The 17831-nt window shown below is 39.8% G+C and overlaps 1 protein-coding gene across 4 annotated transcripts; it reads left to right on the forward strand.

The window, feature by feature from the left end:
- The first annotated feature begins 666 nt into the window (after positions 1-666).
- Positions 667-17117, forward strand: mbd1b (methyl-CpG binding domain protein 1b). Of its 4 annotated transcripts, none has more exons than XM_034122020.1 (17): positions 667-880; positions 1562-1880; positions 2913-3053; positions 3635-3773; positions 3862-4142; positions 4286-4368; positions 4481-4524; positions 4874-5014; positions 5106-5186; positions 7520-7540; positions 7631-7723; positions 9889-10050; positions 10130-10306; positions 11468-11548; positions 11638-11718; positions 14000-14128; positions 14652-17117. In XM_034122020.1, exons 2-17 carry the CDS (start codon positions 1594-1596, stop codon positions 15123-15125), a joined length of 2415 nt encoding a protein of 804 aa, XP_033977911.1. In that variant the 5' UTR covers positions 667-880; positions 1562-1593; the 3' UTR covers positions 15126-17117. The 4 variants fall into 4 exon arrangements, with proteins under 4 accessions (XP_033977911.1, XP_033977910.1, XP_033977912.1 ...); XM_034122019.1 differs by having other exon boundaries at positions 667-850; XM_034122021.1 differs by having other exon boundaries at positions 667-850; positions 9901-10050.
- The last annotated feature ends 714 nt before the right edge of the window (positions 17118-17831 follow it).

The following is a 17831-nucleotide window of genomic DNA, read 5'->3' on the forward strand; positions in this document are numbered from 1 at the left end:
GAGAGTTATTTGCCTCGGCATTATGAACGAGGATCTAACCCACGGGACCGCGCCGCCCCGGCACGTTCATGTGATGTGTTCAGTACTACATGAGTTTTACCTTTACCCATGGATGCACAATAAGAACGGATTATATGATTATATGAATACTTTCGTGACGTTTCGCTCTCTCAAAAGTTGGGCCATTTTGTCTTCATGCGCCAATGTGCAACTCTCATAGGAATGAACGAGGCCCCGCCTCCCACGCTGTATCCAGTTCTTATTATACATCCATGAGAAGTACCCGTATGTGCGCTCATAGAGCATGCGCTGTTGAGTTGCCCCTTAAGCCCCGCCCCTCGAGCTCCCACTCTCAGATGCTCGTTCATAATGCCGAGGAAAATAACTCTCAGAATAACATTAGCACATTTTACAACTTGAGGACCTAATGATTTTAATAAGGGCTATACAAATGTTCATACTGGGTAGTTTATTTGGTTAAAAAAAATTATCTAACGATTTACAGACCACTCTTTCCCAATGTTAGTCAATGGGAAAAAGTATTTCTGGGCCCAGGGACATCATTGACTGATACGGAAGTTGCAGTACCGCCGTTTGGACACAACGAATATTTTCCTCAGAGTCCGGCGCACTTCCTGGGGGCTTGGTTGTCTCTGTAAACTGGGGCAAGGGTTCCCGTACATGCACGGACCAGGAGGATTAGCATCTTGGACGCGATGTCTTCTTTGTTCCTGCAACCGTTTCCGCTAGCACTAGATGGTTGTAAGCTAGCTTCGTTAGCTCTACCTTTTTTTAAAGTGGTGCCTTATGTGACTACATTGTCACCAATCCTGGAAATGTTAATCTAAAGGTGTGTATTTTTTGGCTTTCCTAACAGCAGGTATGTTTAAACTGTGTAAACTGTGTAAATCTACTCAAGCGTGTAAGCGGACCATGGGTGAATGGCACCAACAGTATTTAACAGCTGCTAGTATCTTAATCGCTTCTAGCGTTACTTAACTACTGGTAATATATGGTATATTGCTAAACTAAGTATTTAGAAATAGTAAACAATATCCGAGTATTAGTGCAGTTGTTAGCAGAAACAGCACCTCAAATTGCAGATGTTGGCTTTGTTTAACCAAGCGCCAATCTGTCTACTATGAATGTGTGGAATCTAAACAGTGTTAGCTTGATTTATGACAGGCAAGGCAATGCACGTTTATTTGTATAGCACCTTTCAACACAAGGCAATTCAAAGTCCTTTACACAAAAATGAAAGACATTAAGAAAAAGTGCAGTGGAAAAACATTATATAATGGCATTTAAAAACAGTCATTAAAAAGCAAAGATAATAAAATAAACATGAATAAAAGTTATATTTGGAGCATGATAACTGATGGCTGCTTCTCCATCTTTAGTTCTGATTCTCCATCTTTAGTTCTGAACAACATCGGGTTTTTTCCAGGTTCTGTCATTAAAAACTGAGTCAGAGGATACATGCTCAGACATTGGGAACACACATGGGAACTTTAAATGTGATGCAAAGTCTACACTAGAAGATATCTTTCTTTGTTTCCAGGAATACAATTTGTAGCTTGAAAGGGTGCAACAATGAACATGGAACCAGTTGGGACCCCGGCCCCTGTCGCAGAGCCGGAGGGAATCATGAGTGAAGCAGGAAACACAACAGATAAGAAACCCCCCAGCTCAGATCCTTTAAAGGAAACTCCATTACAAGACAAGGAGGAAGATAAACCTGCTGGTTTGGAGCCCCCTGTGGACTGGTTTGAGCCCCTTGAGGAGGATGACGACAATGATGAAGTTGAAAGCCTGGCAGGAGAAAGTGAAATGAGTGTGAGCGGGGCGGGCAGCGAGAAGAATCACCTGAAGGTTCATAAGTAAGTTGTCTTTCTATCTTGTACTGTGGTCCTGATATCGTGCATCATTATCAAATCAAATCAAATTTATAGAGCACATTTAAAAACGATTTTTGGTCGAGCCAAAGTGCTGTACGTGTAATAAAAGCACACTACAATAACATAAGAAAGAAAAGACAATAATTTACAACAGAAATATAAAAACAAAACACAGGGAAATGTCAGGAGTCATACTCCGCTCTGACTAGAAGGCCAGAGAGAAGAAGTGTGTCTTAAGAGTAGATTTAAAAACCCTTAGGGTCTGGGCCGACCTCACATGGAGGGGCAGAGTGTTCCAGAGCCTCGGGCCAGCTGCTGCGAAGGCTCGGTCCCCTCGGGTATTGAGCCTGGTCTTGGGCACTATCAGCAGCAGCTGGTCCTTAAAGCTCTGGCTGGGGTGTAGCGATGGAGGAGTTCGGCTATATAGACCAGAGCCAGCCCATTTAGGGCTTTAAAAACTAATAAAAGGATTTTAAAATCAATTCGGAACCAAATTGGAAGTCAGTGTAGTGAGGCCAGAATTGGGGTGATGTGGTCACGCTTTTTGTGGCCAGTCAGAAGACGTGCAGCTGCGTTCTGGACTAGCTGCAGGGGTCTAATTGAGGCCTGGTCCATACCCACATACAGAGCGTTGCAGTAGTCCAGTCTCAAGGTAACAAAGGCACCCTTTCTAGGTCTTTAAAATATAAAAACAACTTGGTCTTGGCCAATAGTCTTATTTTAAAAATGATCTCAAATTAGATTATAATAGATAAGATTTAAAGTTGTAATAAGATGCCCTTCTAATTTTCTATAACTCATCATGTTGTGCACTTCATGAATAGGTATGCTGTGTATAAAATCATTGTTGAACTACCTTTTAAGGAATCATTGCAACTCTGCCTCAATCTATTGAAAGAAAAAAGATGTATATAACAACATATATTCACATTTTCCCACGTGCAGTGTGTTTTCCCCACTTTGAATAAAGAATTTTAACAAGTATAATTCATATTTCCTCCTTTTTAAATTCAGTTTTCAGCAGCCCCGCCGTAAGCGATCGAATCCCGAGGAAGGATGGGATTTATGGCCAATACTTGGAGATGGTTGGAAACGCAAAGAAGTTATCCGGCGCTCAGGTTCTAGCATTGGACAGAAGGATGTATATTACTTAAGGTAAATACCGCCTAGTAGAGTTGTAAAGAAATCCAATGTACCGTTGTTTCCAATTGCAGGGTGCAGAATATATATATATATATATATATATATATATATATATATATATATATATATATATATAACTTATATTTTTACTTTATATGTTGATACTATGTAATGACATGTATTCTTGTTCTCTTTGTATTTTATAGTCAGTTAAACAAATGTGTGTGTGAGGGCTGTGCAATGGGACAACACATAAAAGCTGATAACCGCAAAGGAAACATTTAAAATATTATTTAATACATTTTAGCCTGAATCGACTTGTTACTCTTAAAAAGTGTTAGTATAAGCTTTCCAAATGTCAGGATTTTCATTTTTATAGTTTACAAATAAAACTTTTTTTCGTGCATTTTATGGACCAAACAATTGAATAATCGTTAGGAAAAATGTAGCCAATAAATCAATTTTACATAAAGCCTTAATTCATTTAAAGTTGTATATGTTGTGTATGTGACTAGGTGACAACTGGATGGTAGTTTTTCGTGGTTGTCATTCAGCTCTGGGAGGTTGTAATTGTTTTTTTTGTCTCTTTGCAGTCCGCGAGGTGACCGAGTGAGAAGCCGCGTAGAGCTGATTTCAGTGTTGGAGGGAGTCGACCTGTCAACCTTTGAATACAAGTCGGGAAGGTTTGTCTCAGGCGGAGCCCCCCCCACGAGAGTCCGCATCAGAGCGAAGGTAACGGCCTCTTTTATCACTTCAAGCTTGAAACATTTAAGCTGTGCGAGCCTCACAGTAAACGTATCCTCTCTTTCTCATCCATTAGAGGAAGATCCCGGAGAGTTCATCCTCAGAGAACAGCTTTGTGGAGAGAGGGGAGGGGGCAGACACTCACGACTTTCTCCACAGACTCACCCCCAACCTGGGGCCCAAAACCGTCCCATCCCAACCGACTGTTTGGTTGGCACAGAGCACAGTAGTAATACCAACACAAGAATTTGAATATCCACCGGCGGAAAAGGAAATTAAACTTCCCCTTCCTTCATCATCCAGAGCATTCCCCCTCCCCTCTATAAACGGAGAAATCGGCTCAGAGGAAAACACACTGTTAGTCCATTATTAATTGTTTTTATGTCAACCATTAAACACTGCTGATGTAATTAACAACACACTTGAGTATTTCAGTTTAATGACAGGGGCTTTTTTTGTGGGTGATGTCACGTGCTGAGCGGTTTCGTGTTTCCCTGCAGGGTTTGTTCCAGATGCGGTATTTCCTTCACAGGCACGTGGTATGATAAGCAAAGGAAGAGACCCTTCTGTCCCACCTGCTGGGGTATGTCAGTTTGTGGTTGTGCAATGTGATGATTCTGAGGAAGTATAGCTTTTCGAAATTGTTGAAAAAATTATGGAAATAACCCATAATGTTTATTTATTTTAAATTTCAGCCGCCTCGAAGACAAAAGTGCATCCGATGGTTCGATTCAGAAAGGTAAAGCATTGTCTTTCCACCAGTTGTGTGAATGAACTGTTTAAATAGCCAAACGTTAGCATGTGGCTAATTGGGAATGTATAAATTACACAGTATTTGAATGATGGATGGGTAAATGTTGGGTTTATATTAGGGTGTTGCGGAAATGTACAGGACATTTATAACTAGACAGTGTTAACGTTAGCTTTTTTTCATCCGACATGAATTTTTTTTTTAAATCCTCAACCCCCAAAAGAGAAAATGCCTCTATTTCCAGAGATGAAATGTGCGAAAAATACGAAAGGAAAGGAAAGTGGGTATTAATGAATTATCCAACGTGCTTTCTTATTTATGTTCATGCTATTGGTAGTGGATTCCATGCGGGCAGTGTGTGGGATGCCTCAACACGGTCAACTGTGGGCACTGTGCCAACTGCAAGAATGGACTGCAGAGCCCAGAGTCGCGGAAACGCTTATGCCGGGGACGCAAATGTATTTGTCCTATTCGCAAGGTTAGCTGCCGGGCATTCACTAGTTTTTGTTTAGAGATCTTCTGTTTGTTATGTTACTTTTGCATTCACGCTTTGTGTTATGTTCCCCCAGAGCCCTGGAGGTGGGGGCTTTGTGCCGCAGCAGCCGTACAACGAAATTCCCGATACGTTTGAAGACTGCTTGAGTTTTCAGGTGAGCTAATTTAATCCTCCAAAAATGTACATGTTGTACGCTAATTTTAAACAATATTGTTAGAGAAATATCACTCGTCACCGGCTTGAGCTTCAATATCAGGATCCATGTATTTATGATCCTCTCAAGAATGGAAGTAGTCATCAGAGCATATGGTACAACTAGTTCCTGAACAGTGTCCTTCACATGGTGATATACAAGAGAGGGAGTTACACAGTCACAAGATGGAGGAATACCGGTTCAAAGCAGTATTCAATGTTTTGTTCAGATTAGCTCCACGTCAGAAATGAACATGCTTGTCATATGTCTATCTCCATAGAGAGTGAATCATCATGTTAATCACATAGCTATCATATCCCTAAAACAGTCCTGCTGCTCTTCTAGGTAATCATACATTCTGTTACGTACGCAGCTACGTAGGGCCTTTGTTATCATGTGTACTCTCATATTTGAAGAGTACATTCAGTATTTCCCCAACAAATATACCTAGTGTTTACTGTGGTTGCTAAAAGGTCAATGCTCTCTATGTCCTGTGCCATGTGTTCTTCGTACACTACACATGGCACATGCCTACATTAACTTTGCAATAAGCATTTTATATGCGTCACGTTTAACCCATAAGGACCCACCGTGACACGGGTGTCACATGAACTTTAAATGTTCTGGAAAGTTCCTTATACAGCTTTAGCCTTTATTTTATCTGTGAGTGACACACACTGAACAGTCTGGTGGGTCCTGGTCCAGGTCATGTGATGTTGTGTTCCCATGACAACATGTCCAAGATGTCCATGTGCCAGACTAACACATGTGGGTTTTTTTGTTGCTAAAGGTAAAATTCAAGCCATTTAAGAATTAAAATGCTTACATAACATGTCCTTTATTACATTTAACCTGTTGTGGAAACATTTCTTGATCAAATTGATATGAAACAAATGAGACAAACATCGCTGTGACACTGGTCACATCGGGACTTTGACCCTGAACTTTCACGGTAAACCCCAGGGTTCTTACGGTCATTAAAAACCTGGAAAAGTCATGGAAATTCAAAATGCTAATTCCAGGCCCTGGAAAAGTTATGGAAAACAATATTTTTCCCAAAGTTTTGGAAAAGTCATGGAAATGTAACTAAAGTTGCATCAAATATAATTTATATTTTATCTAATCGCCAAAATAGTAATACTATAATGATAATAAATACTGTATCGTATAGTAATGAAATGGCATTTTGCTGGTGAGAGATTTTAGTGGCTTTAGCCTGTAGAAGCTAGTAAGCCTACTATTTGATTTGTTTTAGATAGGCACAACATGTTTCCTATCAGACCTTATTTTCCTGTTCCATGTTAAAATAAACCATTTTCAGTGGTACCGCTGAGAAAGAGTAATGTTTTTGGTCATGGAAAATTAAGTAAAGGTCATGGAGAAGTAATTGAAAATCATTGGGGGGAAAGTGTATGAACCCTGAAACCCAAAGTGACATATATGCACAATTAGAAATATGATTATGATCTGCTCAGTTAATTTAGCTGATTCAAATTAATATATATATTCTTTATTCTTCAATTCAAAGAATGTTCAAACTAATTTAAACCAACAAATTATCCTCATTAATGAAGTTTAATAATAAGAGTTATTTTACCATTAAAGCCCAATGTGACGCATATGTGACATTTCAGATATTTGACACTAGGGGGGGTTACTTGTCAGAAATGTGTTCTAGGTGGTCTATTTAGTCTAAATCATGTTCCCCTTAATTTCCCCAAAAGTAGAAATGGGTCTGGGTTCTTATGGGTTAAAAGGAATGTTCACATTTATTTAAGTCAATATTGATTGTTGGTAGTGTTTTTTAAACGCGCAATCTTTAAAATACAATCTTTAAAGATATCCTGTTATATTCCTTTCTCCTTCCTAATATTCCACACTGGGGCTTTGACATAAAATTAGGGTTCAATATGGAAAAGTCAAACATTTAAATTGCAGTAAGCACCATATTTGTTAAAGGCTTAATATTTGTTAAAATAAGTAAGTCATTTAAGAGTTGCTAAGTTATCCCTGCCTTTTAAATCATATTCTAGTCCATATACTACTATTAATATTGTATAATATACATAATAATAATATTTTACTTAACTAAAAATATTTGTTTGATTAAGATCCGATTAAAAAATCTTCACGTTATAATTTCATATGTTTTCAATGATAATTATGATTAGAAATGATCAAACCCGTCAATATTATCAATCAAAAATAATCACAATTAGTCATTTTTTACATATCGCGCAGCCCTACCCTGAATTTAAATTACATTTCTAACAAAAACCTTTTTTATTTTCCAGAGTGAAGTCACAGACTCGCAGGTAAAACAGGACACATTTCTTTCTTTCTTATAATACCACATATCATTACCTTCCTTTGCCACACTCTCACTGCTAACGTTTCATTCACAGCACCTGAGTCTGAAGAGCAGCGACACAGAGAACTTCTCCGTCAACGTGGACATCGATGATGACGATGACATGTCAACTGACGATGATGATGATGTGAGTTTATATATAAAGACAGGAAGACGTGTGATTTGGACCCTTTTTGTGACACTCACCCCTTTTTATATGCCTGAATAGTGGCTGGTAAAGGTGTGCAGTTATTCTCCCTTCACAGGGAAAACATATCCGTGGTCTTCTTCATTCATGTCAGTTCTCTCCAGGAGTTACCACTTTCCAATACAGGAAAACAACTATCACAGCATTTATGAAGCATATCAAGTCTCTTTGAATGCTCTGTTTGGCCAAATTTAGAATATGGCTTATTATTAGACAGTTTCAGTCTGGAAAATAACCAATTTCTGAATTCACAGCATTTTGTCAGGACAGCTCTTTCTTGTTTGACAGGGTTTGATAGATGAAGATTGCAGTATTGAATAGTATGAAAGTAGATTTTAGTCATTTACAGGACGGCATAGGTATGGATAAAAGAAAATTGTGAATCGGGCATTCTGAACTAATTGTGTTTTTCCACAATATTGCCCATTTTCTATTTCCACATTATACGATTCAACATTTTAGAAAATAAGTTGATTACACAAACAGTGTTTTTATGGTGTTTGGAGCAGGCAGCCACAATGTTAACGGCTGTGTGTGAGAGACCGCGGGCCGGAGCAAAAAGGAGGCGAGCAGCACGGCGTGGACACACTGAACACTGCTACTGTAAAACACCTGATGATTGGCAGTGTTCCCCAAACACACAACATGCCTTATGCTCTGTGCCCGCCCCTCTGCCCATGAGTAAGGTGTGCCAGCTGAAACTAAGGCATTGCTTTTAGATAAAGAAAATGCATCTCATGTAAAAAAGGATGTATTGATGTTGTCCAGGCAGGCAAGAAGAGAGAACAGGGAAAGCGAAGAGAGAGTGAAGAGAAGGAACAACAGGTGCGTAAGTGTAGACGTGTTCACTGAGGTATATTTACGATAATATAGCCTGTGTCTTTTTACCATTATAGGACCTGATGGAAAGAACAATTCAGAATGCTTTTAATGCAGGCACACTAAAAATGTATGGTAATATTGGCAGTGCTGTCAGTGTCTTTGGTTTGGCATAAATACATGTTTAGTTCTGGTATCTTGCTGGTTTTATTTTTTGGGCTAAGTCATACATATGTAGGGAACATTTTAACCAAACTTGCAAAAAAAACATGTTTCCATCCACTACTGTGACTCAAATAAGTGCCAGTCAGACCTCAAATGATAGAAAACCATTTAATGTACTTTTGGCAATACTTTTGTTTCATGTATTTATTTGTCTGATTTATTTTGGAGCGGACATTTGAGTAATTTCTGTCACGATTAATTTATTAACCTATTGCACGTGGTCATTTTACTTGGCCAATTTTATCGTTATCAATAAGACAACTTTTCCACCTTAGCCAAACATATATGGTATACGTTACAACATTTCCCCCAGGATATAAAAAGTATTCCGGTTATTGATGGATTATTTCCCTCCACCAATTTCTGTTTTTTCCACTCCAAAAAAAAGTGGAAGGAAACGTTTACAGTCTCGAAGTATCAGGGTGTCCGCGGGGTCTTAAAAAGTATTAAAAGTTGATTTAGCGAAAATTAAGGCTATTAAAAAGTATTAAACGGCATTTTCCAAGGTATTACATTGTGTAGCTTTTCAATAAGTATATAAATTGTCCAAAGAGGTATTCTACGGTCTGCCTGAATGTAATCATTGCGTAGGTGTGTAGTGTGATTCTTTGTAGTTTATTTATGGCATCCCGTAGGATTTGACGTCATCTGAACAGGACATTGCACGCTCACTGCTTGATAGCGCGCGAAGGTCCGTTTACGCCGGTTGTTAAACAACATCGTTATGGGGAAATGCAAGTCTGCGTCCAAATGGTTGGAAGATAAGGAGGAAGGACAATCAATACTGTATATAGTAAATGTGAGGTAAAGTGTGTCGCCAATGTAACCGGTTAAAACTCAAAGTGGCGATGAGGTCTTAGAATGTATGGAAAGGGTCTTAAAAAAGGTCTTAAAAGGTACTATATATAAATATATATAAAGGTACTTCAGGATTCCTGCATATACCCTGAGTATGTTACGATGGATTATTTAATCAACTGAAAATTTGCCACTGACAGTGTTGAAATAACTACATTGAATATGTCTCTTTCTCCCATATTATATACTTGACTTGCCCTCAGTGGCATAAGAAGCGGAAGCGGCGGTCCTGTGGAGATTGTAAAGCCTGTCAGTGCAGGATAGACTGCGGCACGTGTGATTTCTGTGCCGACAAACCAAAGTTCGGAGGCAGCAACAAGAAGAGGCAGAAGTGTCGACTACGCCAGTGTCAGAGACAGGCGATGGTAAAACCCTATCAAATTTAAATAAACGTGTTCAAATAGTTATAATGTCAATTTAATATCTCTGTCCAACATTTGGCAGAGACACTTGCTGCCGTACCAGAGGGGACAAAAAGACCCCGGGCCAGAAAACCTATGGTTGCCGGGCAGACCTCGACCTCACAACACATACTGCAGAAAGTCATGTCTAAAGAAAGGCAAAGGACCATCGGGCTTAGACTTCAGTGACAACGAAGACGAAGATAGTAACTTGCAAGCAGTGAGTCCCCAATGTCTTTTATACAATGTTTTTATTGTGTCCCTGTCCATATTGAATAAGATATGGAAGATACTCCCAGTTTGGATGAACAGACAAGAGTACTGGCACTGAGGCTAAGCTTTATGCTGTTGTGGACGGGGCAGTAGAAAAACGTTGGTTTGTTGGTGTTGTTCTGTGACTTTGTTGTTCTCGTCTTAGTTCAGAATCACCAAAGTAACACAAACTATCAAACCGAATGAGGCAGCGGTCGACCAGTAAGTTCCGCGTTCTGTGATGTAAAATTACTAATTTCATTTATTAAGTATTAATACAATCATGAGATATAATGGAGGCATGTGAAATGGGACACCCGAGAAGCTTGAGAATAGGAGCCCAGAATCTTATCAATACATCCAGTATGTATTATTCAGAAACATTACTATGGAGTCATGTCATCCGGCAGTGGCTCAGTCAGTAGGGGCTTGGACTGGGAGCCGTCGGTTCAAGTCCCCGAACAGACCCTAAATATGGAGTGTGGACTGCTACTTGGAGAGGTGCCAGTTCACCTCCTGGGCCCTGCCGTGGTGCCCTTGAGTAAGGCACCGGACTATCAGCTGGTAAGGTAAAGCTGCGAAAATATTCTTCATAAACTGAACCTGGTATCAACTTTTTCATCTGGGTCTTTTTTAGTTGACTGATAACCCTTTTCCCCCCCGAGTTGGTGCCGAATTAAATCTGGCTTTGTAAAAATAAGACAACATGAGAACAGCTCAAACCTATTCGACCATTGTTGTTGTTGTGAGTGATGTTCACGCTGGTTGATCTGAGAAAAGCAGCACTGAAACTGACATCATGACATGGCTCCTCTCGGGCTCTGGTCGGTGGAAAATAAAAATATTTTTTAAGTGATTAGCAATTTGAATCAACTGACACCCAAAGTACCAAACTAGAACAGAGCTCATTTGGGTGGAAAAGGGGTGTGTAATACATTTTACTGCTGCCCCCGCCCACAGCAGTGCTTTGCTTGTTTGCCGGTATGTTTCTCCAAACTGGGGGTGTACAGACCACCATATACACTCACTATGGATAAGTAGTACCTTACACAACCCCTTATTAAAACATCTGAATGATCCTTTAAGGAAGAAAGGTTGGTTTCCTCTTACTGATGTTTCACTGCTGTAGATGAACTGGAACCCTGAGATGACCGGTGCTGACAGTCTCTCCTATGAACTGAATGTGAGAAACCACCAATCATCTATGCAGGTTTGAAAATAGACTATATATTTACATGTTTTTGTTACCTCAGGCTTATCTTACCGAAACATAATGCAAACTTCATTTTGCTCTTCCAGCAGTCAAATCATTTGGACTTCGAGCTGAACGGACTCCCTGACAGAGTTCCTCACACCAGCAACGACAACAACTCCGAACTGGTATGTTGTTTTAGTGACAATGCATTTCCTCCTCTCCATCAGGCCAAACATATGTTGAATTGTGTAAATGGTACTAGAGTGTAGGGCTGCACGATTTGGGGAAATAATCGAATTGCGATTTTTCTGACAGATATTGCGATTGCGATTCGATTTGCGATATTTGTTTTTAAGCGACCCAACGGAAGTTTATTGTAAAATGCGGCCATATCTCCGGCTAGGAAGGTCGCATCAACGTGCTCCCGTCTCTAGCACCCCCGTCTCTAGCACCCCCGTCTCTAGCACCCCCGCAGCCCGAGCTACGAGTGAAAGAGCTAAACTTACATGAAACCTCCATTGGGTTGCTTTAAAGTCAAGCTTCAGTTTCAGATTCACCCTGTAATAGATGTAGAACATGTGATGGAGCATTACTAACCTGACTCAGGTTTGTTTCACCAAACCATCTAGGAAAGCTCCACTGGAAGCCATTTGGAAAAGTATTTCAAAAATACTTGGCAGGTGATTGGACCAATCTGTCACCTTCTATCATGGGCCACTTCTGATTGGTTAACAATGGCTGGTACATGTGGAGCACAGCACTTCTGATTGGTTAACAATGGCTGGTACATGTGGAGCACAGCACTTCTGATTGGTGTGGATGACTGACACACAAGAAGTCGCAGGCTTTGCGATTTGATAATTGCATCATTTCAAATCGCGATTTCGATTTAAAATTGATTATTCGTTCAGCCCTACTAGAGTGTCTGTGTTTTAGTTTCAGGAGCCTTTTTTCTTGAGCTGTCCCACATGTCTTTGGTAGATAGTAGGTTTTCCTGGCTGATGATGAAGAAAACAATTCTTCGACAGTCATGGACTCCTGTTTATCCCTTTCTTTACAAATGCTTGTGGCTTCTTGGTTTTGTCCTTATATATTTGTTCCCGTTGTCGTGCTGTTTTTGGTCATATGGCTCATGTGTGATAAATCCAGGCCTGGCTCAAGCTCTGTCTGTTTGGCAAGGTTGATTACCAGTCCATGGTAATTAGTTTAGTTTATTTGTTTATATTGTCGTGGACAGTCCCCATTGATCAGCTGTCACAAAAAACAGTAAATGGGGCAGCTTTAGCCAACATGGCTAATTTCCAGCTGTTGTCCCCGGCCAGATGGTAATAGACACCTTTTTAAAATCACAATATATCAACAGCATTAGTTATAAAAAAAGGATGAAAGACAAGTAGATACAGGTGAAATGATAAAAGAGAACAATACACGTTACTACATCCAGTACATGTCACATATAGCACATCACAATCACTTAACAGAAACGAGAGGCAACATCGCTGATCACAACATGTAACACACGCCATACAAACAAAGACTACTAGTGTGTGCAAGTGTAGTTCTCAGTGAACCATGTACAGTCTGTACATCTCGTTTTTGCATCAGACTTCCTTTATTTAGTCATAATTTAAAGTGGTCCTTCCCACTCTGCAATGCAAACTGCACATATGTTAATCCTGGGGCTTATATGTGACTTTATTGCAAAGTCTGACAGCGTAGACACAGACAGGAAATAATAAGGAGAGGAAGAGAGACATGCAACAAAGGCAGACAGAATCAATCTGGGGGTTTTGTAATGACATAGTACACAGCTTAACCACTTGGCACCAGGCCATCCCAAAAAGTTAATTTGATCTCCGTATGAAGGATGCCAAGCTCGTTCTCTCTCGTACTAACGTGTACTAACGTTTTTTAGTTAGAGTAGAAAAGGTTGTAACCAAAAACAATTTTATTCCAAGTTATTTTTATAACAGGATGGCAAAGTTCAGCAATTCACAACTTTTCAGAATCCTGCTTATTCCCTAATTTCACTTTGTCAGAGTAGCAGTTTTTCCGTTATTGGGTAGCGCTCCAACACATTGTTCGTGATAGGCTAAGGGGCGGGACATTTCTAAGTGGCTGACCAATCACAACAGAGCCGGCCAGCTAACCAATCAGAGCAGACTGGGCTCTGGTTTCAGGCAGAGGGTGAAAAGAGGTGCTGCAGCACAGGCAGTATGAGAACAATAACGACCTTTTTGAACATTAAAGTATGCAGACATGTCCCAGTAGAGACACAAATACACATATGAACCTGAAAATGTTTGATATAATGTGTCTTCTTTAAATCAGATTTGATGCGGCTGAAATTCGATCTGACTTCTACATCGATCCGATATGATTTGTTGATTATGTCTGAATTATTGTTTGAGTTCCCTCCAGTTGTATTTCACAGTGGAGCTCATGACTTCCCCCTCTTTAATCCAGGACCAGCTGAGCAGGTTGGATGCAGAGAAATTACACGCTGACAGACATGGTCCAAAATGTGGTGAAGAAGATGAGGAGGAGGACGATGATTACTACGAGGAAGAGGAAGAAGAGGATGAGTTGCCCATGGTAAGTTTCCTACTGAGACTTATCCCATTAGCTCTCTGGATTTAGTGCTGCAGGGCGAACAGACTTTTGGACGCCAACCCAGGAGGTTAACTCTGTCCTGCTTCCATAGTAGACTAAAAGCCAATGGGATGTTTCCAGCTTATTTTTATTTTATATGAGAATAAGTATGCTTAAAACCTGAGTGATATTCTTTGTGTCACAGCTGAAGCTTGCATTATATTTACTTTACTTACTAAGGAGTTTGTTGACGGCACTTGTTTCTTTGGAATATCCTACTTTCAATCAAATATCAATCTAACGTTGGTGATTATGTCATTCTTTATATAGCCTTCCTACCAACATTTTCAAGCTCAATTTTAAACACAGACAATATTTCAACAGAATTTCTCCCATTTGTCTGGTCCATTGAAATCTTCCTGGACTGTCACCCAGATTTTTAACAGAAACGCTGTCTTTGCACTTCAGCACTTTATAATATAATACTGCCAATGTGTACTTAATTCTTCTGTGTTGCTCTCTGCAGATCACACAGATCTTCAGTATGGCCGACAGCCAGGTGAGCAGCGGTGTGGACATTGAGAACCAGCTGATGAAGCTGCTCCAGGCTCTGCGCTCCACCGTCATGCCCATCCTGTGGTACGCCATCTTGGTGAACGGCCCTCAGCTGCAGATCATCCAGTGCTCCAAACAGTCCAACCTGACGGACGCCATCGTGCTCATCGACCCGGGCTTCTGCTATCAGGTCACGGTCCAGAAGCAGCCGCTGCTCCCAACTCACCCGCTGTACGACAAATACCCCGCGCATCTCACCTCTGCGACCGAGGTGGTCAACCTGCTGCTGGGCCTGGAGGATTACGTGGTGTGCCAGGGACTCCCCCCCAAAGACCCTCTATTAAGGACAGGCCCTATCATACTGGAGCGGGCGTCAACCTGTGATTTCTTGGTGAAGAAGAAGGTGAGCATCTGTTTAAACTGCAGAGCGCTGCAAGGACTTTAACTGGAGCAGAGACAGAGGGTCTTTGTCAGGTCTCTGGTGCAACTTTGTGGTTTTTTGCTTACCGGCATTGATAATATATATATATATATATATATATATATATATATATGGTATTTTTACAGATTTACCTCTGGACTTTAACACGATTAGTTGATTTTGTTTTCTAAGAATCACCAAAGGTATTCCACAACATTGTAATCCAGGCACTTTTTTTCTCACGTCTTCCGTTTTGTTGGTTTTTGTTAGGATTTGCAACGGGTCGAGCTGAAATCCACTAGCTTGCCCTGTGGTTAGCCTGCTGTTAGCCTGCTGTGAGTTGATTCACACCCTTCCTTGAGGAACCAATAACCCTCACTCCATCTCCATTAATACACTTTTGATTAGTTATTTAACTCCTAAATATTGTCCCTCTCAGCCCAAAAATAAAGCTGGAGTTCTTAGCAATGCCCCCTCTTTTATCTCTTCACCAGCAGTACTGACAACCGTGTCGACACCATTGGTCACGTCTACCAGATCTAATGGATTTACCCAGCAGCCTCAAGTCTTCTGGACAAAACAAGTTATGCTCTTGTTTTTATTATATCTAGGCCAATACATCAGTTCCAGTTATTTTCTTGATTTGACTTGTTTTTAAATGCATGCAGTTTATGAAGTCATCTTCACTTCTGGCACTAACTTGAGGCTAACCCTCCTAGTTTTACACGCATATGCCTCAAAGGACGATGGCAGGAATATACGTTTTATTGATTGATGATTTTATTAGACAGATTACGTTCATGTATTCACTTTTGTTTTTACCTTATCTGTTTTTAATTTAATCAAATCAACTTCAAAACACCTTTTCCGTTAAACTCTTTCCTGCAGCATTGGCTCTAACTTGATGTGAACCTGTTCAATGATCTCCTTTACCAGATACGCCTAAAAGGAATTGGAAAAAGATTATGAAAATATTGCGTTTTTCTACTCAAATGTGTTTTTATTGACAGATCACATATGGATTCACTCTTTCACCTCCTTTGTTTTCAATATAATTGGACATGGCCATAGGCGAAAAATGAATTTACCAAAATAATACAAATAGAGAACACATTTTGTGAGTCCCTACTTCACCCCAAATCATTCCACTTTGTTTTAAAGAACCAGATTATAACGACCTACAACACAATCACAGAGAAGGACTGTTGCCTTTAACAGTTGCAGCTTCATGTTCGAGAGACAAAGAGGAACCACTACTAACAAGAGATCTGAGGTAGTGATGCAAGGACACACGTGGGAGACTGAAGTCGAGATAATGAAAAAGGAAAGATAAAAAAACAGCAATGTACTGGTCCTGGGGTCCAGACATCAATTATACCTGACAATTACTGCAGGACGGAAAAGTGTCCAAATGACGGCGAGTTAGATCTTCTACCTATTAATTAATCCAACTGAAGATAACACTTCAGGAGTCATTCACTCTTTAGGAGTCTTTAGGTGATCACATCAAAAGCCTAATGATTTTAAAACAACTACTTTTTAAACGCAGTGCAGCAAAGCTATTCTGGTGTCAAATGAAAAGCAGATGAACCGTTTAAAACTCAATAAGACATTGTTTGTTTATGTACAATCCCTTTGGTATGTACTTTTTTCTTTCCCACACTAAGACTTGTGTTGTAGCCCAAACTCCTGGAACAGATGACGACTTTATGTATTTATTAGGACGGTAGACGGCGTGTTTAATAAACTGTGTGTTGTGACTCATGTCTATTAATGTATTTGAAACCTTTTCACTTTGTGTAAATTGTACAGTAATTCAATGTTGCTCCCATTCCTCCTCTCCATTGGGACGTTTATGGAGTGACACGACGGCGTTCTCAACGTGGAAGTTTATGCATTCTTAACATATATCAGATTTATTTTTGGTATCTCGGTTTCCTCAAGTTGCTATCCCTTTGAAAAGCTATTGTTATTGTTTAACTTTTCATTAAAACCTACTCAGAGAATTCAAACACATTGGTCTTTTCTGTGTCTTCCTGATGGCTGTGTGCAAATAAACCCTTTCTTGATCAATTGAAAATCTTTTTATACAATACAACCAATGGATATCCTACATCTGAAACACTTCTCAAAAATAATTAGCTATTTTACAATTCCAAGGTTTTATAAACATACGACCACAGCTGCTGCTTCTGTGCATATCTGGTTATTTTATTATATTTGTCAGGGTTTATTACGTGACAGTAAACTGATCCGGATAGTGTTTCACTGACTGTCTGAGCGCTTGAGGTATTCACTTTATCTGATCTGTGGTCCATCGATGTGTGTTTGAAGTGAAGCATCTCGAACGGCCTGCAGTGTGTTATGTAGCATTACGATTACTATGCACCATTGTTCTTATAAACAAATGGAAAGACTGCCTTGAAATGGTTTGTTTGACTTTAATGTATCTTCTGTAGCTTGAACCACGAAACGCTGTTATCATAATATACACTATGTTATTCGAATAACCTTTATTGGCAAGACAAATCAAAAACCCATATTGCCAGAACAGTATAATTAAACTTGATGAGATGATCAGCAAGACGTATACAATGCCTATTTGAATCCAGAAATGTATTTTTTTTACAGGCTTCAGCTTGACTAAACTATTACCTAATTAATTTACTGTAATATATATATATATACATTTTTTTCTTTGAAAATACCAAATTAAATAAGACGAAAACA

The sequence above is a fragment of the Trematomus bernacchii genome, unplaced genomic scaffold (assembly GCF_902827165.1).
Source record: "Trematomus bernacchii unplaced genomic scaffold, fTreBer1.1, whole genome shotgun sequence".
NCBI classification, from domain to species: domain Eukaryota; kingdom Metazoa; phylum Chordata; class Actinopteri; order Perciformes; family Nototheniidae; genus Trematomus; species Trematomus bernacchii.

Excerpts from the sequence above, each read along its gene's own strand:
- mbd1b (XM_034122020.1), top strand. The coding sequence starts at position 1,594 with ATGAACATGGAACCAGTTGGGACCCCGGCCCCTGTCGCAGAGCCGGAG. Across the intron at positions 4,369-4,480 it reads CTTCTGTCCCACCTGCTGGG|CCGCCTCGAAGACAAAAGTG; the intron begins GTATGTCAGTTT and ends TTTAAATTTCAG. Across the intron at positions 7,541-7,630 it reads GTGAAGTCACAGACTCGCAG|CACCTGAGTCTGAAGAGCAG; the intron begins GTAAAACAGGAC and ends TTTCATTCACAG.